This window comes from Phascolarctos cinereus, unplaced genomic scaffold (genome assembly GCF_003287225.1).
Source record: "Phascolarctos cinereus isolate Bilbo 61053 unplaced genomic scaffold, phaCin_HiC Scaffold_5;HRSCAF=322, whole genome shotgun sequence".
Lineage (NCBI taxonomy): Eukaryota > Metazoa > Chordata > Mammalia > Diprotodontia > Phascolarctidae > Phascolarctos > Phascolarctos cinereus.
Genome location: NW_027555958.1, coordinates 292,475,121 through 292,501,462, shown reverse-complemented (window position 1 = coordinate 292,501,462; position 26,342 = coordinate 292,475,121). Strand labels below are relative to the sequence as shown.

General features: G+C 43.6%; 1 protein-coding gene across 1 annotated transcript in view; it reads left to right on the top strand.

Annotated features, from left to right (window-relative positions):
- Positions 1 to 26,342, top strand: part of MAPT (microtubule associated protein tau) — a 162,758-nt gene that overhangs the window by 101,228 nt on the left and 35,188 nt on the right. The window contains 5 exon segments of the mRNA XM_020997404.2: positions 2,226 to 3,239; positions 7,895 to 7,938; positions 14,184 to 14,384; positions 17,432 to 17,561; positions 21,910 to 22,175. Coding sequence (XP_020853063.2) covers positions 2,226 to 3,239; positions 7,895 to 7,938; positions 14,184 to 14,384; positions 17,432 to 17,561; positions 21,910 to 22,175 — 1,655 coding nt within the window.

Genomic DNA, 26,342 nt, shown 5'->3' with positions numbered 1-26,342 from the left:
GCAGCAGTTTGTTTATTCAGTAAATGTTTGTTGTTTAATAAAATGCCCACTATGCCCAGGTCCCTATGGGGTCATAGGTCTCGAGCTGGGAGGCACCTGAGAGGTCAGCCTCCTCATCTTACAGATGAAGAAACCGAGGCACAGGGACTTGCCCGTATTCACACGGGCCTTATTAGATGGCAGATTTGAATCTAAGTTCTCTGAATCTAGAACCAGTAGGGAAATTCACACCCACAGAATGACACTCTAAGTCTGAGAGTGACACTAGTATGTTAAAGAATTCAGGTTCCCCTAGAAAATAAACATACACTGGAGATGCCAGACAAGCAATCCCCTCCCCATAGGACCTACATATTCCAAACCATTTGTTGACTTTACTCTCCAAGCAGGACTGTTCAAAAACAGGCGATCCTCATCTTTTCCCAGAGTAGATGCTGCATCATCAGATCCTCTTCTCTCTGTAAAAGGCCCGGTCTTCGACCTCTCAAACTTGAGGTTACCCACATGACAATCTCCAAAGCTGTTACTGCACAGGAAATCTCTGCTCTCTTGCTAGAGCGCCAGATTTTGGTAGCTTGATGCCTAGATCATTCAAACCCCGCCTCCAATGGGGGAGTTTAAAGTTCACGAATGTTATCCGTCAGCTACCCTTTCAGGTTGAGTGGGCACCCCTGCCATGTGCTTTTATAGGAGCTGTATTAGAACTCTGGTTTCTATCGTCTTTTAGTCTCAGAATGTCCACTTTCAGACTCTCTTCCCTTTTGCAGCCTGTAAGCATAGGCAGCCAGTTTTCACCTGTCTCTGCCCTAAGGCAGTCATTTCTAATTTCTATGGGGAAGAGAATGTGACCGTGCAGGTTTCTGCCACTCAGAACACAGATCTATGCCGTACCTTGGCCTGTCTTCTGAATAGGAGGAAAGGGAAATGAAGTTCAAGAAAAGATTGAGCTGGTCTACATGCTCACTTTTGTCTCAAGAGTCCATCCATGCTCTTGAGTCCTTGCCTTGGAAGCAGCTGCAGTCATTGAAAAACCCACCAGGAATTCTCTGTGCCCATGAGTTTATCCACACTGCCCTTGGTGAGGTGCCCCTCAGGTGCCTACAAACCAGTTCATACCTTATACTCTTATCAAGTTGATTGGGGAGTCCCCAAACTGATTAGGGGATCCCTAATCAACCTCCTCCCCTTTCAACTTCAATTTCCAAGATGTGTGATTCATTTATACATAAAGTCTTTTGCCTTATTTGATGAGCCTGAGTGTAAGGCTTATTCAATAGAAGCATACTTGTGATCTGCACACAGCCTTTATTTACTAAGGGTTCCTCAGCCCTTAGCAATTGAATTAGAAATGTGCAAAGCACAATTTATAAACTTCTTTGTCGCTTTCTTCTATAGACAGCCTTGGTTCCACTTTAAGCTATTCACACTCATAAAGTAAAAACTGGGAGAGGGTGTTACAGTGTAGGGTTGAGATGCCTTGGCTGAATTAGTTAGGAAGCACTTGCACATTTCCTGATTGTGCTTAGATCTGGATCTAGAGAGAGAGAGAGAGAGAGAGAGAGAGAGAGAGAGAGAGAGAGAGAGAGAGAGATGTTTACATACATAGATAAGAGACACTTGCACTTTTCCTCTCTCACTGGGCACTGAGACTCTTCACTAGGACCAAATCTCCACAGCTCGTGGGGATAACAGGGCAAGAAATTGGCATGAGTAACTGAGCCCAAATCAGCTGTCCTTGAGCCTCTGCTTTATCCTGGTGATGGTGGTATTTAGTATATATTAAGGATCTCACAGTGTCCTAGACATTGGGTTAAGTACATGCCCAGTTCGGTCCCTGCCTCCTGGAACATCACTGTACACATTATATAACATATTGATTATTCCATAGGGTTTCTAGGTCAGTGGGTAAACCTTATCCTATGGACCTACATTCAAAAAGGATCTCATACAAGCTGTCCTGACTCAAGTGACTCATGTCATAGTAAGGCAGGCAGTTTAGATCTGCTCAGAGGTTTAAAAAAATGACCACAGATTTGCTACCATGCTTTACTATAGGCAGGTTGCTAGGTACTCATATCGTATGGAAGCAGCATTCGTACTACTCATATTAGCTCCCATACTCACAGTGGCTACAGCAGATAATGGTGTGCAGAAGTGAGTTTCTTCTCTTTTACCATCAGCATGCCCATGCTAACGTTTTGCCATCACTGCCTCTTCAAATGCAGAGGAGTTCAGAGTCTCAGCAGAGTGTCAGAGAGAAAAGTCAGAGATCCTGGATTTCTCAGCCAATGAGATTCAGTCTCAAATACATCAGGTAAGCGTGGAAGAAACTTTTCAGAAACCACAGATGCCTTTGAGGAAAAAAGAACCTGAAGAGCCAGGAATGACTGTCCCCCTTGCCCCTCAAGACATTTCATTTTACTCAGAGGCACCTAGCCTGGAGGAAGGTATTGAGGAAATGTGCCCAGCTCTAAAGCAGAAAGATGGAGACAGACCTGAACAGACTTTGACATCTCCCAAGCCCACTGTGGTGGAAAGCCTATCAGGATACTCAGAGAATTTCAGAGTTGGGGTTGAAGGCCATGAAGTCCATGAAAGCTTTCTTAGTGATCCAGGACACTATGTTACTGAGGCCATTGGCCAAGATGCCATTAATATGCCTGGAGAACAAGTCTCAGATATGTCAGTGGAGTCTGTTCAATCCAGAAGACCTGGGGATTACCCATTGGTAGTGCCTGTGAAAGAAAGGGCTATGGTAAGGGAGGATGATGAAGATCGTGACATCGATGAATCCTTACCCCAAGATTCACCTCTTCCTTCTCAGCTTTCTCCAAGACCAGAGAGCTTGCAGCCTCCTTCAATGGCTTCTAAGGAAACTATTGCAATCCCCCATTTACCAGTGGAACATCATATCAAAATTCCTCTGCCAGATGATTTTCTCTCCAGAATTCCCCCAGAGATGCCAGTGATTGAAAGGGACCTGCCTGCAGTAGGCCAGGTAGCAGCTGAAGGCAGTGATGGACTGTCAAGTTTAGAATCCTCCGAGGGTATATCACAAGTGGATATCAAAGCTGATATTCCAAAGGAACAAGAATTTTCAGAGTTGGGCCCTGAAGATACTTTGAGTAGGGAGCCCAGGAGCCCACGTGCCTCAGTGGAAGAGGATGCAAAAACACCAGAAAAGCAGCCCATACGTTCCCCATCCGGGAAGCCAGTCAGTCGAGTTCCTCAGTTAAAAGGTGTGTTTCTTGCTCCACTCTCCCAAGCTCGTGCATTTCCTAGTGACTTGTGCCGTGGCAAGGCTGCTGACACCGTACCAGTGAGCTTTTCAGCCCTTCCTTTGAAACCTGCCGCTTGAGAGACTTCCAGGGATGTCCACTGTGAGCAGACAGATGGCGCTGCTGCTTTCCCCCTCCCGGGGTCTCCACACACCCCCTGCTCCTCTCTCATGCTTGCCTGCCATTCTGCATGTGCACCACCACTTAACAGTTAATGCTTATTTCCCTTTTTTGTTCTTACAGTTCTTTTATTCTGGCCGCTCCACTAACTCACTCTTGGGAGGTTGATGGTCAATGACTGGTGGACTGTATTCAACAAAAGAGACATTGACATGGGGGGGGGGTAATACTACTTATATGTTAATTGCTTTTGTTAATGAAAAAAATATGTCAATCACCAAACAGAGATTGTTTCATGGGACTTGTGCAGTCAGTTGGGCAGAAACATCAAGATAGCTGGTGGCCATATTAAAGTTAGGACATCAGCCCAAAACACTGTTTTGTGGCAGGGAGGAAGCCTTCCAGAGGATTCAAGTTTCTCCTATTCTGCTTAGGTTGGGGCTACCCCAAAGTTTGATAGGATCTTACATTCATTCATCCATGCATGTTGGTAAGGTGTGTGCAAGGCCCTATCCTGGATACTATGCAACAGTACACACACAAGAAAACAAAGATGGCAGTCTTCACATTCAGCAGTACAGTGTTAGTGTCTGCAAGTGAAGAACAGCACAAAAGGGGAATGTTGGTGCTCCTGAAAGGACAGAGCCAAGTCAGGAGGACTCAGAGAGGGGAACACATGGAATTCCTAAACAACCGTCATCTTCAGTGTCGGTGTAATTCAGTAAGCCTTTAGGGAGCATCCATTGTGTACAAAGCAATGGGGGGGTCGGTGCTTTGAGGAGGGCAGAGAGACAGAAAGATGTATTCCCTGCCCTCAAAGAACCTAGCAAGGGATAAGACAAGGGGCAGAAATTACCCAGAAGCTAGGGTGGTACCACACAAGAGAAGACCTAACAGAGATGGGTAAAGAGATTCAGAGGAATTAGAGGTTACTTCAAGTAGGGGGCGGAGGGAATTAAGGAAGTCTCCAGGGAGTACAGGCGGCCCACCTGAGCTAGGCCCTAAAGGATAAGTATGGGGATTGGACAGGCAGACCTGAGTGAGGAATTTGAAGAAGAAGAAGAAGAAGAAGGGCTTTGCAAGGAAAGAGCCACATGAGAGAAGGCATGGAAGTGGGAAATTATAGAGTAGTTTGGTCACGCCGAGGCTGGAGAAGTGACTATGCAACCATTGTAGTGTGAGGTACCCACTGTAACAGGCAATTAATAACTAATGAAACAATCAGAGCACAGATGATTTATTAACTCAGCATTCAAAAGAATGGGTCAGTGGACTCCCTAGAAGAAGATGAAATACAAATTATGGAGGGCCTTGAATGCCAGAAAGTGGGAAATCCCAGAGCTACCATGTACATACGATTATTAGGAGCCTCCAGCCTTCACCTCTACGTATGACAATCAGCCAGCAGGATTAACTGGGTTTAGAGGGAGCGAAGTAGGTAAGGCAAGAACCAAAATACTATTTTCATATAAAATCTAGTTAATTAAAACATTTCATTCAAGACTTGAAGAAGGGTTGAATAAAGGGAGAGATGGTATTTGAGTTTCATTCCTTTTAGTTCTGGGGGAATTAGCAATAACAATAATGAAAATAAAAATAACTCAAGTTTAGAGAACACTTTAAAGTTTGCAGCATACTCTATAGATCTTCTCATTTTAGTTTCTCAGTTGCCCTGGGAATCAGGTGCTATTATTATCCTCATTTTATAAATGAGGAAATTGAAACCAGGTAGAAGTTAAGTGACTTACCCAGGGTCATTTACCCAGCTAGTAAGTGAATGAGGCAGAGTTTGAACTCATGTCTTCCTGAATACTGTAGATAGTTCATTGCTTTTATTTTTCCTGATTTGCCTTCTGAAAAGAGAAAATTGGAGGGGACAGGAGCCATTCCTATGCCTTTTTGTTCCTATTCAACCCTTAATTTGGCTATAGTCATGCTAACGTGTACCATGAACTGTACTTGATGCTAGAGAATACTATGTGACCCTGGCATGTCAGTAATCCATGCCATGGAAATGACAGACTCCAAAAGTGAAGAATAGGCTGTGCCCCAAAATCACCAGTTTGGTGACATGTCTTTGAACTTGGCTTTAGAGGCTTCTGGGAAAAGGAAAGCCAAGAGTTTGTCTGCCATCTTGGACATATGAGATGTGCAAGAGGAAGGTTTAAGCTGCATCTGATGCCAGCTTCCCTGCCCCCTCCTCCAAGACTCTGGAAGGATATGGCCACAGGACGCTGGCACTCGGAACTGATAGGATGCTTGCTCCCAGCCCCAGCTCACTCCTTGTTGAGTTAAGGGAGGAAGAGACAGAAGGAAAGACAGAGATCTGCCCTTCCCCACAATTGCCACAGTATTTATTTACATTATTTACTTTCTGATTACATCTCTCCCTACTTCACATGATCATATATATCCTTTGTCCAATTATAAACAAACAAAAAATCTGATATGATTAATGATGTCAGTGAATAAAGATTTGGGAAAATATTTTTATCCTTTTTGAGAGATCGGAGATACATCCCTTCTTTGTCATAAGAGGAAGAACATCCCATATCAAAATCCCACCAGCAAGAGAGTCGTGTAATGGTCATAAGCTTAGATAAATGCAAGATCTTCATATTCCCCTCAACCTCTATGAGATAATTTTTTGAGATAAACAGAAACTGAGCCCAGAAAGGACCAACCTCCCATGAAGTGCTATACTCTATGCAACCATTTTAGTATTAGTGAGGTACCCATTGTAACGGGTAATTAATAACTAGTGAAACAATCTGAACATAGATGACTTATTTAACTAGGCATTCAAAAGAATGGGTCAGTAGATTCCCTAGTTAGTCCAGGGACCCCAAATATAGAGTAAAGCTGATTTTTCTACCCAAAAAACAGATAAGCCCAAAAAGTCCAATTAGAACAAAAGCAATTAACCAGGATACAAAATTAGGTAATCTGACTTCTAATTGGAGGAAAGACCAAGGGCTTTCCAAGTTGAGAGGGAGACGAGTAGGTTTCAGGATCCTCAATTCATAAAATGAAAAGATGTTGATGAATTACATCCACCTGCATGTGTGAAACAATAGTTGGCTTATATAATCTAGTTTCCCATGGATGAATAACAGAAAAACAACAAAATGGAGAATACGTGAGGAGTCAGTGTTCAAAGATGGAATCTGATTGGTCCTTCTAATTCTCACACTAAACTAACTGCATTTTTTACGTGGTCTTCATTTCATCTTTTCACCATCCATTCGTTAGATGTGAGTACTAGAGTTTCCTCACACTCATACATCCTACATTATGTCCATAGGGATATTATCTGTTACAGGTGGAGTTCCATCCCAACTCATACACGTGGGGCACCCCTTTACTTATTACACATGGGGCATAGCCCCGTCACACATGCTGTACAAGAAAAGAGGGACAGGAGAGTTGCCATCTAGAAATCAGGCACAGTTCATTCTTGTCCATTGGACATCCTCCTTTATATGGCCTTCAAGATGGAGTACAAATGCCTGTATTCCCTCTTCCTCGAAATCCTCAAAGCCAAGATTAAAAACATGTCACCAAACTGGTGAACTCTGGTGTGATAATCTACTCTCTAATTAGGGGGTGAATTGGATAAAGCACCATGCCTAGAGGCAGGAAAACCTAAGTTCGGATCCCCGCCCAGACTTTTCCTAGCTGTGTGACCCTGGGCAAGTCACTTAACCTCTATTTGCCTCCATTTCCTCATCTGTAAAACAGGGACAATAATAGCACCTACCTTCCAGGGTTGTTGTAAGGATCAAGTAAGGTAATAATTGTAAAGTCCTTAGCATAGGGCCTGGCACATAGTAAGCCCTCTATAAATGTTAGCTGTAATTATTATTACCTTCATAGCAGTGCTCTCTAAGTAGGAAGCCCAGGTGGCTGGGGTTACATATCAAAAATGAAACAATCCTTACCTTCAAGGAACTTGCATGCTAGTCAAGAATGGTACTATGTAGAATTTTTGATTTGTGGTGGGAGGAGGGGTAAAGGGGAGAGAGAAAGTACATGGAAGTGATCTGTTTGGGGGGACCTTGGGTGAATAACCTTTCAGGACTAAAGTTTCTTTGTCCCCTGTGTTGATTTTCTAGGCCCACATAATATGCCTTCACGTAATTATTAAAAGTATGTTAGATACTAGTCAGTCCCATATGAACTATTCCGTGAGGTGCCTAAAGACCACACCAGTGATAACAATCCAACTCCCGCATGTTCCTGACATTTGGCCAATCTATTCCTTGCCCTGTATTGTCCCAGAGTGGTTATCCCGCCATTGCTGCTGAAGTATGAAACCTAACAAATCCATTAAGTTTCTTACAAATGCTGTCCAGCGCCACCTAAATAAAAGCATGTGCCGCTGACCTAGACAGAATGCGCCTTCCTGGGTGTCCCTTTTATGGGCCCGAGGACACGGGCTATACAGCCTTGAGCAGCATGAGCCTCACATTCAGTCTTATTTTATATTTCCTCAGCTCGTAAAGGCAGTGCAACTGGAAGCGATGAGAAAAAAGCGAAGGTAAGCTGACCGATACGATATGAAAATTTGGAATGTAAATTCAGTTGATCCTAAAACCATGTTTTAGAAAAACTTTTGTGTAAAAAAATTCAAGGATATGTTGGGCAGATCAGTAATTCAACCTAAACTATTGTTGTTGTTGTTGTCATTAAGAAAGATAAAATAATAAATGGCTGGTGTTTACATAGTGCCTTACATATGTTCTCCTGTTTGAACGTTACAACCCTGTGAGGTAGGTGGTGCAAGTACTGTTATCCCTCTTTTAGAGATGAGGCCTCAGAAAATTGTGACTGAGGCCACAGAGCTAACAAGTGGTGGAGCCAAGACTTAAAGTTCGGAGCGCTTTCCACTTTCATCTATTCCAAAGCAGGGTTTAAAAGCCTCCGCTGCAAATATTTGAAAACTATCCTGGCATCCTAGCAAAAGGCTATTAATGCTCCCAGTAGCAAAAGACAATTAGCAAACATATGAATTGTGTTTCTCCTTGTAGTTTAATTACTTGCTTGTTCAAATGTGTGGGGTTTTAGGAAACAAAGCTTATTCAGAATTCTCCAGGTATGTTAGAATTTCACACACATTGCGTGTCATACCAAGGAGCTAATGCTCAGCAAACACTTTCATGTGTAAACATTGGTACGAGACAACATAGAGTAAACTACAGAACACCAAAGTGATACAGAAGCAGAGATGGGGAAGAATTACCACTGGCCAAGTGGGGCTGGTCAAGGAAGTCCTCTTGGAGGAGACAGGCTGTGTGTTGGACCCAGAGGAATAGTGGATGTGAATCAATGGGAAAGTGAAAGGGCGTCCCAGAGAAGGACAGCATAGGGAAAAGCATGGAATTGTGGGAGAGCAATATGTGCCTAGGACAAGCAACAGATTGGTTTGGCTATACCAAAAGGTCCAGATTGGGGACAAATAAGAGGATTAGATTGGAAATATATATGTGGCTAAAACAAACAAACAAACAAAAAAAAGTTGACAAGAAGACCTTGAATGCCAAGGTGAGGAGATGAAATTTGTCCCAGTAGCAGTGTCGGGATCACCTGAAGTTTCATGAGTGAGGGAGTGACCTGCTAAAAAGACGATTGCAACCTCTAGTGCTCACAAAGACTATATAGGTCACAGGAGTAAAAGCAAAAAGGAATGGTAGGTAGGCTAGGTAACCTAGTCCAATCTCTTCATTTTGCAGATTAGGAAACTGGGACCCAGAGAGAAGGGACTCACCCAATACCACACCAGGTAGTAAGTGGCAGTGCTGTGATTCTCTGTCTCGCTTTGGGGTTTGGAGATTTGAAAAAAATGTGGATTCGGTATTTCAAGGCAGCATTTTTCTGTTCAGTTCGTTCATTTATTCAGCCTGTTCTGGTAGTAAGCGATCTACAAAGAATAATAAGACGAGATTCCTGTTCTCAATGAGTTGACAGTCAATGAGCTGACAGTAGGATGAGATATTCTGATGAGTCATAGAAGGTAAAATGCAAAAGTGAAATGAGAGGTATAAATTAAGTGCTACAGTTTTTTTCAGAAGAGGGAGATAGCAGTTTGATCCAGGGGAGGTCAGGGAAGACTTCATGGAAGAGAAGGCATTTGAGCAAGACTATCTCCAGCTAATGTAATCCAAAACAGACCTCATTATCTTCCAACCCAATCCACCTGAGACATATAGAAGACATATTTACCGTGGGTAATAATCTCCTAATTGATCCTCCCTACTTCCAATCTCTTTCCCTCTCCGAACCATCCCTTGTACAGCTGCCAAAATAATATTACTGAGACTTAAGTCTGACCATGTCACTCCCTTCTCAAACACCTTCAGTGACTCCACTCAAGGCTTTCTGCAGTCTGGCTCCAGCCGTTAAGCTTTGTTTCTCATTATTCCCCTTCACGCAAGCTGTATTTCAGCCAAACAGGACCAGGAGCCATTTCCCAGACTCATTATGCCATCTCATGCCTCTGTGCATTGACATTCACATAGGCTGTCCCTACCTCCGGGAATGCAATTCCTCGTCATCTCTGAAGAAGCTTGATCCTAATTCAAGACTCAAGTGCTATCTCCTCAATGAAGAGGGGAACAGAGACAGACAGAGGAGAGAGACAGAGAGAGTGTGTTAAAAGGAAGAAAGATAAATTAATAATGTAAATAAATTCAGAGAACTTGGGCTAGGGCAGGCACATAGGGGACCCTGTGAGATAGACTAGCTTCAATGTAGTACAAGCTAATCTCATCCCAGGGACAAAATATTGACTTAAAAGAGGAAGGAGATAAAAATTCATAAGGAAAAAAATGGAGGAAAACACAAGCCTAACAGTTATACCTTTATGAGAAACTAAAAATGCAAGCCTGGAGTCAGGAAGACTCATCTTTCTGAGTTCAAATCTGGCCTCAGACACTTACTAGCTGTGAGACCCTGGGCAAGTCACTTAACCCTTGTTTGCCTCAGTTTCCTCATCTTTAAAATGAGCTGGAGAAGGAAATGGCAAACCACTCCAGTATCTTTGCCAAGAAAACCCCAAATGGGGTCATGAAGAGTTGGACACAATTGAAAAAATGACTCAGAAGAAGGGTAAGAGTTTCCAAAAATCTGAAAAACAATAGGGAGCCAACAATGAGTTATTATATTTAAATTGAAAAATAAAAGTCAGGGGCAGCTTGGGGCGCAGTGGATAGAAAACCGGCCCTGGAGCCAGGAGGACTGAGTTCAAATCCAGCCTCCGACACATGATACTCATTAGCTGTGTGACCCTGGGCAAGTCTCTTAACCCCGATTGCCTTGCAAAAAAATAATAATAATAATAAATAAAAATAAATGGAAATGACAAGTTGTCCAGTTTGACTGGAGCATAGGGCTTGTGAAAGGGTAGTAGTGGGAGATAAGACTAGAAAGATTGGGCTGAGACCATATGATAGAGGATCTCAATTGCCAGGATAAGGAGTTGGGACTTTATTTGACAGGCAGTTTGTAGCTACTAGAGCTTTTTGAGCAAAACTACAGCATAGTCTGAACCAGCTTAGAAAGATTAATCCAACTACAGTGTGTAAGATATATCTGAGTAGTGAAAAAACAGAGGAAGGGAGGCCAGATAAAAGGATGTTACAGTGGCTTTAGGCAAGAGATAATGAGGATAAGAGCTAGGGCTGTGGCAAAGGGACCCAGATGGAAGATCCTGGCTCTGCCACTAGTTAATGATGTAGCCTTGGGAAAGTCACACACATGCAACCCCTATCCCCACCCTGGTCCTCTGGACCTCAGCCTCTTGATATGTTAGATGAAAGGGTTGACCTAGATGACTCTAAGGTCTCTGCTACCTCTCTGGCATCCAATAGTTATATGATTTTCTGTGTTGCAAAAAAAAAATAAAATAAAATAACAACATCAACAGGATTTATCAAGTAATTGGATGTTGGAGTTGAGGGAAAGAGGCACCGAAGGTGACACTATAGTGGTATCATGAGAAAAGCCCTAATATGTAGTCAGAAGGCCTGGATTTGAAACTAGGCTCTTCTCCTTTATCCAAAACATGAAATATCGCTGGGCCCCAGTTTCCTCATCTATAAAGTGAAGGTGTGATCTCTAATATCCCCCTTTGAGTTCTAAATTCTGCCTTCCTAATGATCCTATTATTTTGAACCCAAGTGACATAGAGAATGGCAGAACCATTAATGGATACAGAATTTGGAAGTAAGAACAGGTTTAGGTTCCAGAGGGACATTCAAGTAGAGATGTCCAGTATAACATTTGAAATACAAGTCGAAGGGGCAGCTAGGTGACTTACTAGCTGTGTGACCCTAGGCAAGTCACTTAACCCCAATTGCCTTGCCAAAAACACACATACACACACACACACACACAAAAACAAATACAAGTGTGAAAGTTAAGAGGGGCATAAGCACTAGAATATAGGTTGGGGAATTGTCTGCATAAAAAATTAAAGGTTGTAGGCATGGACGAAATCGTCAAGGGAATGAGCATAGAAAGAGCAGAGATCTTGGAACACCAGGGAAATTGGGACTTAATGTGGGAGGAGGGTAAGGGTTAAGGAAGAAGAGAAGTCATTGCAATTGGAGGAGGAATGAACAAAGAGCCACTTGGAGAAGGCAATGTTATGGAAGCCAAGGGAAGAGAGAATTTCAAGAAAGAGGGATTTTTGTCAGGTAGAGGTGGTCAAAGAAGATGAAAACTGAGAAGAGGCCCATTGGGTTTGGTTATTAGAAGGTCATTAATGGCTTTTGAGAGAATAGTTTATATAGAATGTGGGTGGAGGGGAACCCACAGAGAGCTCTACATTGTCTTGTAAGAGAATGAGAAGAGCAGACAAGAAGTGGAGGCGGTGAAAGTGACAATTCTTTAGAGAAGTTTGCTTTGGGGGCGGCTCTGAGGGTGAAATCAACAATGGGGCTGGTTGGCTTTGTTTTTATACTTCTGTGACTATTCTTGTGGTGATTGAAGCAAGAGTGGAGAAAGTAGACAGCAGAGGTCACTGTAGGTTGGGGATTGGTCAGGGAAGTAGGGAAGAAGGACCAGGGAGCTAGGTTTTCTAGAATATCTGTGAGTGTGTCATTGAAATGACTGACCGTTAGGCTTAGTAGAGAGGAAAGTAAAGCCAGAAGTGGACTGCAAGGCTGGAAAATTTAAAGAAGGGTTGTAAGGCTGGTACCGTACAATATAGGTAAAAAGCAGGATTCACAGGAGCGACAGAAGTTAGGAAGTTCTCTTCAGAGAGCCATTTCAGTGTATGAGATGTGAGAAGTGAAAGCAGTTTTGAAAGATGTCAGTGCTCCCGAGTAGAAGCATGTTGATGAGTGGACAGAGAGATAAAGGTCCCTGGAGTTGATAAAGTTGAACAGCTAGGAGGCTAGAGGTCATCAAAGATGAAAACGAGACGTCGTATAGAGGAGAGAAGTGTGAGCCCAGTGCCTAAGTCGGTAAAGATCGTGGGTGGGAGAGCATTGGTAGATGGTGGAGTCCAGGATGGCAAGGTCTGGCACGAGCATGGTGTGGGCTTCGAAAGGGAGAGAGGTGCTGAAGAAATAGGAAGGAGTCATGGAAGAACAAGGAGCATATCGACCATGCTGCCTTGACCCTGTAGATCTCTGTTTTGTTGTAGTTGCGTTATTTTCAGTTGTGCCTGACTCTTCATGACCCCATTTGGGATTTTCTTGGCAAAGCTACTGGAGTGGCTTGCCACTTCCGTCTCCAGCTCATTTTACAGATAAGGAAACTGAGGCAAACTGGGTTAAGTGACGTGTCCAGGGCCATACAGCTAGTGTCTGAGGCTAGATTTGAACTCAGGTCTCCCTGACCCCAGTCCTGGCACTCTATTCACTGTACCACCTAGCTTGCCTGTGGATCTAGATACTTGCTTCCATGTCTCAAAGATATTTAAAAGAGATTTCAGGTCCAAAAGCACAACTATATGAAATGCCCATTGTCTTTGAGTGCTTGTAGATTCTTGCCATAAATAATAGTGCTGTAAATTTGTATTTTTTTTTATTCTTCTAAGATTTAGCATTAATGAGACTATTTGGGTAATGTTAAGATTAGGTAGTTGATTTTGAAATTAGCCATAACTTGATGTGTGTGTGTGTGTGTGTGTGTGTGTGTGTGTGTGTGTGTGTGTACGTATTAGGTACTTAAGTAGGTTGTTGGCAAAAGCAAAGGCCTAAAGGATTATAGCACTGCCTCAGCCTTGAAAACTTGTAAGCCTATGAATGCATAGTGCATAAGTATCTTAACAGCCACGTATCTGTAGAATGTCACATCTGGAAGAAACCCCAGAGATTGATTCAACCCCCTCATTTTACATATGGGAAAACTGAGGCAGAATCTCTTGCCCAAGGTCGCACAGCAAGTTAATAGCAGAGCCAGGATCAGAACTCAGGTCTCCTGTCTGCGGCCCAGCATTCTTGCCTGTGTGCCCCCCTGCTGCTGCTCTGAGTCCATCTGTAAAATGGCAGAGGACATAAAGTTAGCAAGCATGCATCAGCCTGTCACTAGAAACAGAGAGATACGGGGACAACCCAGTAGCAGTCTGGAGCTGTGTAAAGCACCCGACACGTTCAAGATTCCCTCATTCTCCACCTGTGTCATGAACCCCCCTCCCAAATAAAACCCAAACCAAGCATCCTGATAATTGTTCTGAGCCATGGGACACCCCTTTGACAACCTCCATCACTCATTTTGGTTTGCTTTCTTTTTATGTACTGATTTTGGTTCTGATTTTATTTTATGTTCACATTTAAGACATCCACACCTTCCTCTGCTCAAACCTTCCTGAAAGGTAGACCTACCATTATCCCTAAACGACCCTCTCCTGTTAGCTCAGACCCTTCGATCACACCCTCCAGCCCAGCTGTGTCCTCAGTACCAGGTTCCTCTCCTAAACACGTCTCTTCTGTCACATCCCATACTGGCAGTTCTGGAGCAAAAGCAATGAAACGCAAGGTAAGGAGCCTGGCTTTGCATAGGGTCAAGCTATGCTGGTGGGTATGGTTGGCTCATTCATCAACACTCTGATCCTTGGAAAACTGCTCTTGGGGGGGCCTGTCTCTGTCACTTGTCCTGTGCAGCAAGATTAACCTGAGCTGAACCAGAGTCCCAACTCTGAGTAGGTTAAGGGAAGAGCAAGTTATATTAGAGGAGTCTTGAAATTAGTGTTTGACATTAATTGAAGCCTTTATTGTATTTTATTTTTATTGGGTTTTTTGTTGTTTCACAGATAAAGAAGAATCAGGGGGGAAATGAACTGAATTTTTGATTAAAACTATGGACATAAATTACTTGGAGAAGACCTGACAATTGCTAGGAAAACTGAAAAACAGGCAGAAATTAGGTTTAGACCAACATATTATACCATATACCACAATGAACTTGAAGTGGATACATGATCTGAATGTTAAAGATTACATACTATAAAAAATTAGAAGAGAACCAAATACAGACACCTTTCACAGCAATGGCTAAGAGGGAGAATTCTTAAGTAATAATGCAAAGAAGCAGTCGTGAAAAAAATAAAATAAAGTTTACATGAAATTGAAAAGCTTTTGTAAGAACAAAATAAATAGGATTAGCATAACAAGGGGAAAGTGGCTAATTGGGAGAAAATGTATATATGAAATGTCTCTGATAGAGATCTGATATCCAAGGAATTCACAAGACCAAATCATTCTTAAGTGGATAAGTAGTCAAAGAATTTGAAAAGCAGTTTTTACAAGAATGGTAAGCCATGAGAAATTACATGAAAGATTGTTCCAAATCCCTGATATTAAAAGGGAAATGCAAATCAAAATAATGTTGAAGTTTTGCTTCACCTCTAGCAAATTAGCAAAGATGACAAAAGATGGAAATAGTCAGTGTTGGAGGTTTTGAAGAGACATAGGATGATTACTGTACTAATGTTGAGGCTATGGATTAGTCCAAACTTTCTCAAAAGCAATTTAAATTGTGCTGTAAAAGTGACTAAAAGTGACATAGAGATCCCACTGCTAGGCATATACCTCAAGAAGGGTATATAGGAAGAAATGTCCCAAATGCACCAAAATATCCATTTCGCTGTCCAAAAATGCAGCACTTTTTGTGCTGGAAAGAAGTCAAATGCTCACTGATTAGGGAGGGTCTGAAAAAAATAATGATATATAAATATAATGAACTATTACTGTACCAGGAGAAATAATGAATATAAAAAACTCAGAGAAGCATAGGAAGACATACGAACTGATGCAGAGTGAAGTGAACAACAGCAGGAAAACAGTCTATACAGGGACTACCACAAAGTAAATACAGTGAACAAACAAATGAAACTGAATGCTGCATAATTATCCTAATCAAGCCTTGCCCTGGAGAAAAGATTTTTAAAATGTACCTTCCTCCCTTCTTTGCAGAGGTGGGGGACTAAGGGTATGGAATATTGCTCGTACTGTCAGACATGGTTCTTATGTTAAAGTTGACTTTTGCTAAACTACTTTTTTGCCCCTCTTTTTGATCCTGGTTACAAGCAATAGCTTACTGGGATGGGACTGGTAAACTATAGTTGGAAATAAAGGTTGTGTTTAAAAAAAAAAAAGATGTCGATAAAACCAAGATTTTTAAAAACTGTTTAGTTTTCTTTAATCAAAATTATCCATTTTTATCTCCTAGGATCACCTCTATCTCTTCTGGGATGTGACCTTTTATATTTATGTGTCCATTTGGAGCTTTGTGCATATGTAGGATAAAATGTTGGCCTCAACTTAATTTCTGCCAAACTGCTTTCTCATTTTCCCAGCAGTTTTTGTCCAAGAGAGAACCCTTATCCCATTATTTGGTATCCTTCAATATGAACACTGGCTGCTGTGTTTCATTCTGGGTCTTCACCTAATCTGTTCCATTCAAAATTTTTCCTATTTTTTTAAACTAGTACTAAATAGTCCTGATTATTACTTTATAGCATAGTTTGAGATATGGTAAGACTGCATCCCCTCTACTTCTGCTATTTTTTATTTCCCTTGAGATTTTTTTGTCCCTCCAGATGATTTTTTGTTTTTTTGTCTAGTGCTGTAAAGTAACTCTGTGGTAGTTTGATTGGCATGGCACTAAATCTGTAAATTTTATATTTATAAAAATATTATCTTTTTTTTTTTTATTACTTTGGCATAGTAGTTAGGTCCTCTTGGGTAACATAGCTCTCATTCTTTTACATAAGATACATCCAGCATAGCCCATTCATTCTGAAGCCATCCTTCATCAATGTTATTTACTTTTTGCTTGTATGTTATAGCTAACCCTTAATCATTAGAAAATTAGTAGACTGTGCATAGGTTGCTGCTTTCACTTGCAACTTTTTCATTTGTTTACTTGGTTAATAATTTCTGTACTCATAAAAGACTCACAACATATCAAAAAGGTAGCTTAAAAAACCCGCTGAGTTAAGATAGGAGCAAAATTCAGCAAATAGTGGTGGATGTGCTCAAACTGATGAGATCATTAGTTATTAGTTAAATACATAAACCATTCCATTTAGAATGGAAGCATTCACTTGAGCACAGTCTACTCCTAAAAGGACAAAAGCTGGTTGATTTTTCAAGCCCAGTAAAATTGATATCAGGTAAAATTGTTTTAGGTAACTATGTACAGAAGATTATAAGGCTTCTTGTTACTAACCAGTGTAACTGTCCCAATGGAGAAATTTTGGAGCATGGCTTGACAAACTTCACAGGCTTGGTCAAGATCAGTAATGACGATATTAACTCCCATTATGGGGTTTTGCATGTTTGACACTTGGATAAGGGTCATTAGCTGTAAGGGCCAGGTGAAAACCAAAGTATCATTGGTTTCAACTTTGTCATGGATGACCCCCAAATTTGGATTCTGACTTGAGAAAGGGATAGAAGTAGATTGTGATAGAATTGAAAGTTTGATGTAGAGGTCTGTAGAGAAGCACAACAAGAGGAAATCCTGCTGGATTTCAGAGATGTTCATATGCAATAAACTTTCCATTCTCATTTGGTTCACAGGGGGCGGAGACTAAAAGCGGAATAAAAATGGCCACTCCCAGGGCGGCAGCCCCTTCAGGTCAGAAAGGACCAGCCAACGCGACCAGAATTCCGGCGAAAACATCAGCCCCAAAGACACCTCCGAGTGCTGGTAGGAAAAAATGCCCTAGCACTGAGCCACAGATGCACCCAGGGTCTCAGTGAATGTGAGGCCAACTTCTTGTGGGGTATGGTGGAGAGCAGCCACTCTTCTGCCCTGCAGAGTGACCCTGGCGAGCATTCTCTGGGACAGAATGGTGGGCTAGACAGACCTCGGGTGGCTTTATTGTCGTTGTTAATATACTAAGTTCAGAGGAGAGAGATTCTCTTTGGGGCCAGAGTGGTGAGTGGCTGCCTGTCACTGAGCAGTCAGGCTCAGGAAACCAGAATAGAGCAACAAGGCTTGTAGACAGTTTGACTGACTGGTAGAGTTTATATAACCTCTTACAGGTGCACACAGGTAAAAGCCAGAGTCTCCTCAGAGTGGCAGTTTTTGTATGGGCACTCATTCATCCATTATTTCATTCATTCAACAACGACTTACTGAATAAAAGTTATTTTTGTAGCACTGTGCTAGGTTAAGACTTGGAACTTACGGTCTAGCTGTGGGCCTGGTGATATACATGTAAATCTATTATAACCATGCAATTAAGAGAGAGTATCCTATATTAGATAGACCTGGATTCAAATCCTGCCTCTGACAAATACCAGCAAGTCGGTGAACCTGTCAGTGTCCAAGGCAAGTCTATAAAAACACAAGTCACAGACCAGTTGTGCATCTGCAGTAATTACTAAAGGAAATTTCCACACCAGCAATTATCCCCATCCATGAGATCACAGATCCAGTCCCCAAAATAAACAATCACCATGATGCCAGAGCAAACAGAAGAGCATGAGATGGGTATGACATGAAAGGGCAGGGGCAGCTGGGTGGTGCAGTGTATGGAGCATCAGGCCTGGAGTCAAGAGGACCTGAGTTCAAATGCGGCCTCAGACCAGACACTTGACCCTGGCTGTGTGACCCTGGGCAAGTCACTTAACCTCACCTGCCTCAGCCAAAAAAAAAAAAATTTAAAAATGAAGGAGCAAAGGGAAAAGAGATCATTCTCAAACTTTAAAACAAAACTGAGGGATTTGGAGATGGAGGCCAGCCAATGTCACTGAATTACAGAATGTGCAGAAGTGAGGGAGTATAAGAAAATTGGAAAGGGAGGAAGGGGCCAGTTTGGTTTCTATATTTGATCCTGGAGATAAAACTAGAGGTTATTAAGCTGGGGGTAGAGGCGACACGGGCAGATCTGAACCCGGCTCCTCTGATGCCAGCACCTCTACTTTTCCGGACTATAGCATGAAGCCTCCCTTTTAATTCAGGCAGGGTTTGCCTCAGGGTCTGTGTGGTGAGACCCCACACAGAACATGGGTCCTCGTCACACTGAGCTGGACGGGCTTGTGCCTGTGGTGTGGTTTGGAGGAGGACCCCTTCGCCAAGGCTTTCTGCCCCCACTGCTGGGCAGAGCTCTGGCCAAAAAGGTCGCCGTCGTGAGCTTGGGGCAGAGATGCCCACTCAGCCAGGAGCCCTCAGTTAGTGTCCTGTTCCTCGGATCCTAAATCAGAGACTCATCACGCTGCTGGGCTAGACTGCAGGGCTGTCCTGATTTGATGGAAGCACAGCATAGATGAAAGTCCAAACTTTAAAACAAAAACAACAGTTTGAAAAAATTAGATGCCAGTTTTCACTTTACAAATGAATTCATCACCTAGGGCCCTTTAAATGACTGTTCCAATTCTGCCCCACCCTCGTGCACACATGTGCGCACGCGTGCGCACACACACATACACACACACACACAGCATAGCTCTGGGAGTTTTTAGTTTGTAGATTATTAACTAATTGGTAGAGAATTGGGACTGGAGGAGTAGTGGGAAACTGAAGGATGACAAAACTGAGTATGAAGGATGTCTAAAACAACTGTGCGTGCCAGTGGGATCATAGTTGTAATTAACCCTGACTCTTCATGAATACAACTGTGGTACAAAGGAAGGCGGACTTTGAGATGCCACGGGCTTAGGTGACGGTAGCCCATCCTTGCACAGAGCGCAGTGGGTCGTCCTTTCCTAGGCTGACCCTGTCCTTTCTGCTTTCCCTCTCGTCAGAGAGCTGGACGATAATTTCCAAGGCACGGCCCAGGAAGACAGGCTTGGATGACTCTATTAAATAATCCCTTCATCCCACGGCCAAGCACTTGCTGTACCGTGCTGGACACCCTGTGTTCTAGCTGTTGAGACAGCTCTCTGGCCAAGGGCCATCCTTCCTTGGACTTTAAAAAACTACCTCATAATTAGTGAATTCTTTGAATTACTGAATTCTAGAGATTCCCTGGGGGCAGGAGGAGGGAAGGGTTGGCATGGAGTCTATTCCAGAGGAATCTGGAAATCAGGTTGGCAGTAGCCAAGTACATGGCAGGCTCCTACAAAGAGGCAGCTGATGGTGCAGTGGATAGAGCACTGGGCCTGGAGTCAGGAAGACCTGAGTTCAAATTCAGCCACAAGCCCTTACTGGCTTTGTGACCCTGGGCAAGACACTTAACCTCTGTCTACTCCACTTTCCTCAACTGGAGGGGGAGGGGGAGATAATATTAGCAAGTATCTCCTAGGGTTGTTGTGAGGATCAAATGAGATAATATATCTAAAGCACTTAGCACAGTGCCTGGCATATAGTAAGTGCTTAATAAATGCCCCTTTCCCTTTCCTTCTTCCCTTTCAGTTAGGCCTGAAGTAAGGTTCTGCAAAAGGAAATTCCATCCTAGGCTATCTTGGGGCCGGGGGGGGGGAAGGAAGGGAAAGGAAATGAAGAGGAAGGAAAGTATTCATCCTATGACTTCACTGCTTCCAAGTGTGAGGAAGTGGAAGGAAACCAGCATTTATTAAGCACCTACTATATGCTGACCACTGGGCTAAGCACCTTACAGATATTATTTCATTTCCTGGATGGAGAACATTCCAGGCTGCAGAGGAAGGGAAAGCAGTTATTCTTACTCTTTTCTAAACTCTGTTACCAAACTGCTTGGGCACCTCAGTGGGCAGTGGGTAGAGCGCAGGGCCTGGAGTCAAGAAGACCTGAATTCAGATCCAGCCTCAGACACTTACTAGCTGTGTGACCCTGGACAAGTCACTTAACTTCTGTTTGCCTCAGTTTCCTCATCTGTAAAATGAGCAGAGAAGGCAGCGGCAAACTATTCCAGTATCTGCCAAGAAAACCCCAAGTGGGGTCATGAAGAGTCGGACGTGACTGAAATGGCCAAATGCCGACAACAAACTATTTCTAAGAAAGCCCAAAAGAGAGAATGATCAATTTTCTAAAAAGGCTTGCTAGCCTGGTTCTAAGAATTAAAATGGAGCCAGAGAATCGTGTCATTTATAGTTGGCAGGCGCTTTAGACACCATCTAGTCCACTGCCCTCATTTTAGAGATGTTGAAACCAAGGCCCAGAGATGTGAAGCAACTTCTCCATGGTCACACAGCCAGTCGGTAGTAGAGCTAAGACTAAAACCCAGGTCCCCCGACTCCTAGGCCCAGAGTTTTCCCTGGCACACCACAGGGTAAACGAAAATTATTATCAAAGCATTAATCCATAGCTAACACAAAATAGACCTAAGTTAAATTTCATAGTATGTAAAGCTGGGGCTTACAGGGCAGCTAGGGGGCGCCACAGTGCACAGAGCACTGGACCTGGAGTCAGGAAGACTCATCTGCCTGAGTTCAAATCTGGCTTCGGACATTTACTGGCAGTGTGGCCCTGGGCAAGTCACTTAACCCCTGTTTGCCTCAGTTTCCTCATCTGTAAAATGAGCTGGAGCAGGAAATGGCAAACCATTCTTGGTTCTTTGCCAAGAAAACTCTAAAAGGGGTAACAGAGAGTCAGGCACAACTGAAAAACAAAAGGAAAAAAAAAAGCAGATCTTAGAAACTAGATAAGAAAACCAAGGCCCAGAGTGGTAAGGGGGCTTGCCCCAGATCTCACAGGTAATAAAGAGCCAAGGAGAGATTGGAATCTCCAAACCCAGCGTTCTTTCCTCTACACTATGATGCCTCACCTTGTTTCAAATGTGCTTATCTTAAATAATAAATAAATACCATAAGGTGGACTCATTTCTGCTTGACCCAGCCCATGTCTTCTTATAACCAGGCTCTACTGATTTCAGGCTCTGCTGATAGGGACAGTAGCTAGGTTGGGATTGTACCTCAGGTGAGTAGAAGTGCACTCATGTGACTTCCTCGGACAAAAAGGAACACTCACAAATGCACATTAGATTTGCTGACATTTACTACATCTTGTACGGCTTAACTGTCCCAAGCATGTGAGGGAACCATCCCAGGCGGTGCACTGGAGAGGGTTGTTATGGGGTTTTAATATCAACATGTTGTAAATCAGCCAACGCTCTTCTTTCTCCCCTTCTCAGGTGAATCTACAAAATCTGGAGACCGAAGCGGCTACAGCAGCCCAGGTTCCCCAGGGACTCCTGGCAGCCGGTCCCGTACACCCTCACTGCCCACACCCCCCACCAGGGAGCCAAAAAAGGTGGCGGTGGTCCGTACGCCACCCAAGTCCCCTTCTTCAGCCAAGAGTCGCCTTCAGACTTCTACGGTCCCCATGCCGGACTTGAAAAATGTCAGGTCTAAGATTGGGTCCACTGAAAACTTAAAACATCAGCCAGGAGGTGGAAAGGTAAGGACCACCGTGCATTTCTCTTGGGTAGTTTTCCAGGTCGCATTGGAAGATGGATTTTCAGGGTTATCAGTAGTACTCTTTTAACATGGAGAAGTGACGGGCACGGGACTTTCTCAGTCAACCACAGGCCTGGCAGCTTCAAAGTTGTCTACTAGTTTCTAGGACTGTTCCCAAGACTTTCTTCTGTGATCCCCTGAACTACTGGCATAACTATTTCTGTGATGCGCAGACAGGAAAGTGGATTGAGTTATGTTATCGTGAAATTTCCTGACACCCTCTAGGAAGAGCTGTGGGTAATATTGAGAAGTTGAGTGCTGTTGTCCAGAGAGTAATGGCATTGTCCTTAGAGGGCTCACTGAGACTCCCGCTAGTATTATCATTTTGATGTTATAAGAGAAACCAGCAATTCATACTTGGGTCCCTCTAAGTGAAGAGGTCCATAGTGTGTGGTGGTCCACAGGAGCTCCTCAGCTTGCCTGGGAGCTGGTCTCCTGTTCATAATGTGATGGTTTGGTTCCTGGCATGAATTAATAATTAACCTGACAGTAGTTATGTTCAAACCCAGACATTACCTCATTGTCATATCATCTAAAATGGCAGTGTTCATCTTCTGTATTTTGGTGAGTTCTGGAGTGGTGAGTTTTTTGTGCAGAGGTCAGCAGGATAAGTGGATGCGTGATGCTGAGCCCCAGCCCTGATGCTTACTTAGCGATGTAACCACCATGGTCAAGTGTCCATGCCTCTCTGATCCCTGGTTTCCTCTTCTATAAAAGGGGATCACACTTACCTACCTCACAGGGTTGTTGTGAAGCAAAAACTTAAAGGTACTAAAGAATGTGAGTCATTTTTATTATAATTCTATTGTTGGATTTTAGGCCAAAGAGGGAAAAGAGAAGGTGGAAGGTAGAACTGGTGGGTCCAGGTTGGGCATTCCACTGTGGTTTTGCCTACCTGGATGTGGGTAGAAGCATCTCTATCAGAGGAGAGCTGGAATACTCCTTTCAGACCAGGGAATTAGGATGACATCTGCCCTAGCCCGGGCTCAATCACGTGGGTTTGGACAGGACCTAGTGACCAGCCAGCCAACTTCTAAACCAGCAGAGTGAGTAAGATATTTAGACAAACCATGAGCCCATAATGCCTTATGCTCAGGAGGCACTTAATTCTGGTCTTCATCACCTACGCCTGTGTGCCCAATCCAGTTTCCCAAAGGGGCTTTCTTCATCTTGCTCAGAGATGTTTGTGTTAGCCCCACGTCACACAGTTAGTTGATCTCTGATCGGACAGAATTCCTGATAAGTCAGTGTTTTCTTTGTGACCCTTTTTTAACCCCTGCATAGTGACACAGGCCTTCTAATTCTTGGTCAAGAAGATTGCCTAACAGAACAAGATGGCCTGACAGCAGGCAGCCCCCGAGGGAGGTCCAAGGGAGCAGGCATCATTCATCTCAGGCTTTTGGGCCCTAGGAGGACTTCCTGCCTTTACCAGAACTCTTTTAAAAGGTTGGAGATCTTTGGTTGTATTGAGAGTTATTCCTGTCCTGTTGGGTCATTGCCTCTCTAGTAACAGGGATTGAGATGCCCAGGGTTTTTTATCCTGAGGCCTGTATTTGACTTTCTCCCCGCCTCTGAAAAGTTGGGTGAATTCTGTGAACTCACAGAAAGGGGCGATGGGATCCTGACCCAGTGAGGCCTCTGGGTGGGACAGCGGATTGAATGCTGGACTAGGAGCCAGGACAATCTGAGCTTGAATCCTGTTCCAGACACTTCCTACCTCAGTGACCCCAGGTTAAATCCTTTAACTTTTCTTTCAGCCTCAGTTTCTCCAATTGTAAAATGAGGATAATAGCAGCACCTACCTCACAGGGTTGTTGTGAGGATCAAATGAGATAATACATGTAAAGTGTATTGGTTAGTGTCCTGAGTGGTCCTGGCTGCTCCTCAAGCTACCACTTTCCATGCTTCTCCGAAGCTCCCTTGGTGTTGCCTATGGGCATTCCCTCCTCAGTCTCCTCTCGGGCCTCTCCTTCTAGCTCATTCCCAAGGTTTCACCATTTTTATTGATGTGATTAAGCAAAATCAAAGCCTCTCCTATTACCCCACACCTCCCGCTTAAAAAAAAAAGTACCTCTCCATTCCTTTTTCTTTCCTATTAAACATATTACTGTACCTACTGATGATGATGATGGTGATGATGAGGAGGAGGAGGTGATGGAGGAGAAGGATGAGGAAATAACAATCTGATTCTCAGAGCAGGGAAATAGGAAAGGTCTCAATCTCTGGGGTTTGTGTATGGGGGGACCTAGGCTATGCACAAATACATATTTGCCTCCTTGCCACATTGCAAAACTGTCTCCCCTAAACACTTTTGGAGCGTGGACTTCTTGTCGTGTCTTGCCAAGCAGGAACCAGAGGATCACATGGGAATAACTGGAAAAAAAAAACACTTTTCAGGCTTCTCCTCAGTTATCCCTTTTGCCCAAAATTCCCTAGCCTTAATTAAAATGAAGAGGTACCATTCTTTATCATAGTGTTTTCCCTGTCTCTGTCTTGGCTTTGGGGGTTTTTTTATTGGAAACAAATGCTCTACACTGAGTTCTTTCTCCCCTTGTCCAGTCTCTGGGCCTTGTTGAAACATCAGGTGAAAACAAGTGACCCAGTTGATGGTCAAGACCAGACACCCTGGGAGTTTTACTGCCAAAGAACTCTCCCACAGCTCAGTGCAGACTCCTGTGGGATGTCATGTTTGGTCCTCATCACTCTAATGGCTGGCTCTTTAAAATTCAAAGCATGAAAATCCATCTCAGAACTCCTGGGAGTATCAGTTCTTTGAGTATGACCCAGGTAGCCAGGCTGCACCCCCTCCCTCAAATACACACCTGCCTTCCCTTCTGGATGGTGCTGACAAGAGCTGTTGTTTGTGGTCAGCCCGCAGAATTTTTCCTCACAGACCTTGGGTAGCTCAGAGGCGCACTTAGAAAATCTGGCCCACATTAGCCTTATTCTCTCACCCGCCGTCAGCTAAGAGCAGCTGCATGGCCTCTGAAGCCACAGAAGGAAACAGACCTTGCATTGGCCACCCTCGTGGAAGGAGTAGGGCCAAGTCCTCCCCCTGAGAGCTTTCCTCTGCAATGCCAGTTGCCAGCCTGTGGATGTCAGGCTCAGGCTCAGTGCTGACACAGCAACGGAAAATCCTCAAATGAAAGTAAGAAAAGAGGAAGAAATAATGCCATCCTATGATGGCATCTGAATTCTCTGGACCCAGTTGCACCTGAGAGAGGAAGCATGTTGTGTGTGGTTACTGCCTGAAGAGTTAAAAAGAGACAGAAAGCCATGGTTTCTGAACTGACAGTTGAAGAAAGACTGATAATGTTTCTCTTCAGATGAGGATAATTTTAAATGCTTTCTTAATATTTCTTAAAGGGGATGGAGGGCATAATCTACTTTCACAATATGAACATCCTGAAGGCAGAACCAGGATTCCAGCTATTTTTCCCAAAGGAACAAGAAACGAGTCGTCCTTAGGATTCCTTTAGAATTGGAAGGAGACAGCTCTAAAACAAATGATAGGAACTATGAGATGGCTAACATATATGCTCTGACTGCCTCTCCCAGAGGCAGGAAGGCTACATCTCCCCCCTCAAGATTCTAGGGGGTACTCTGAGGGGTTAGGCTGGCTTCTCTATTGCCATTGGCTTGAGCCCCCACTAACTATTCCCCCCATTGTTAGGGGTAAGAACTAGCACCCCAGTTCCATTTAACCACTTAACCATCTGATAGCTTTTTCATAGAACTATTCATTTCAGAGATACAGCAAGAACATTTGTATAAGCATCTTCCTTAATACCTCTGGGGCATACTTTCCCCTAAGCCACCTCGGTCTCTGAGAACAGTTGGCTCAGAATTTAGTTCTGTCTCTGTGTTGAATTGGTCCTGTCAGGTTCATGTCCAAAGAGGGCAGATGAGTCAGCTTTCCCTCGCATGGGTCCAAAACATTACTCCTTGTTCCTTGGGGATCGGTGCTGCACTGGCTGAAAAAAACTGGCCTGGGACATCAACATGCCCTCAAACCCTTAATGTTATGAAGGCTTCTCTCCTTCCACTTGCAACAGAAAAGGACAGGTGAAAAAGCAAAGGACTGAGGACACGTGGCCTCAGGGAAGGA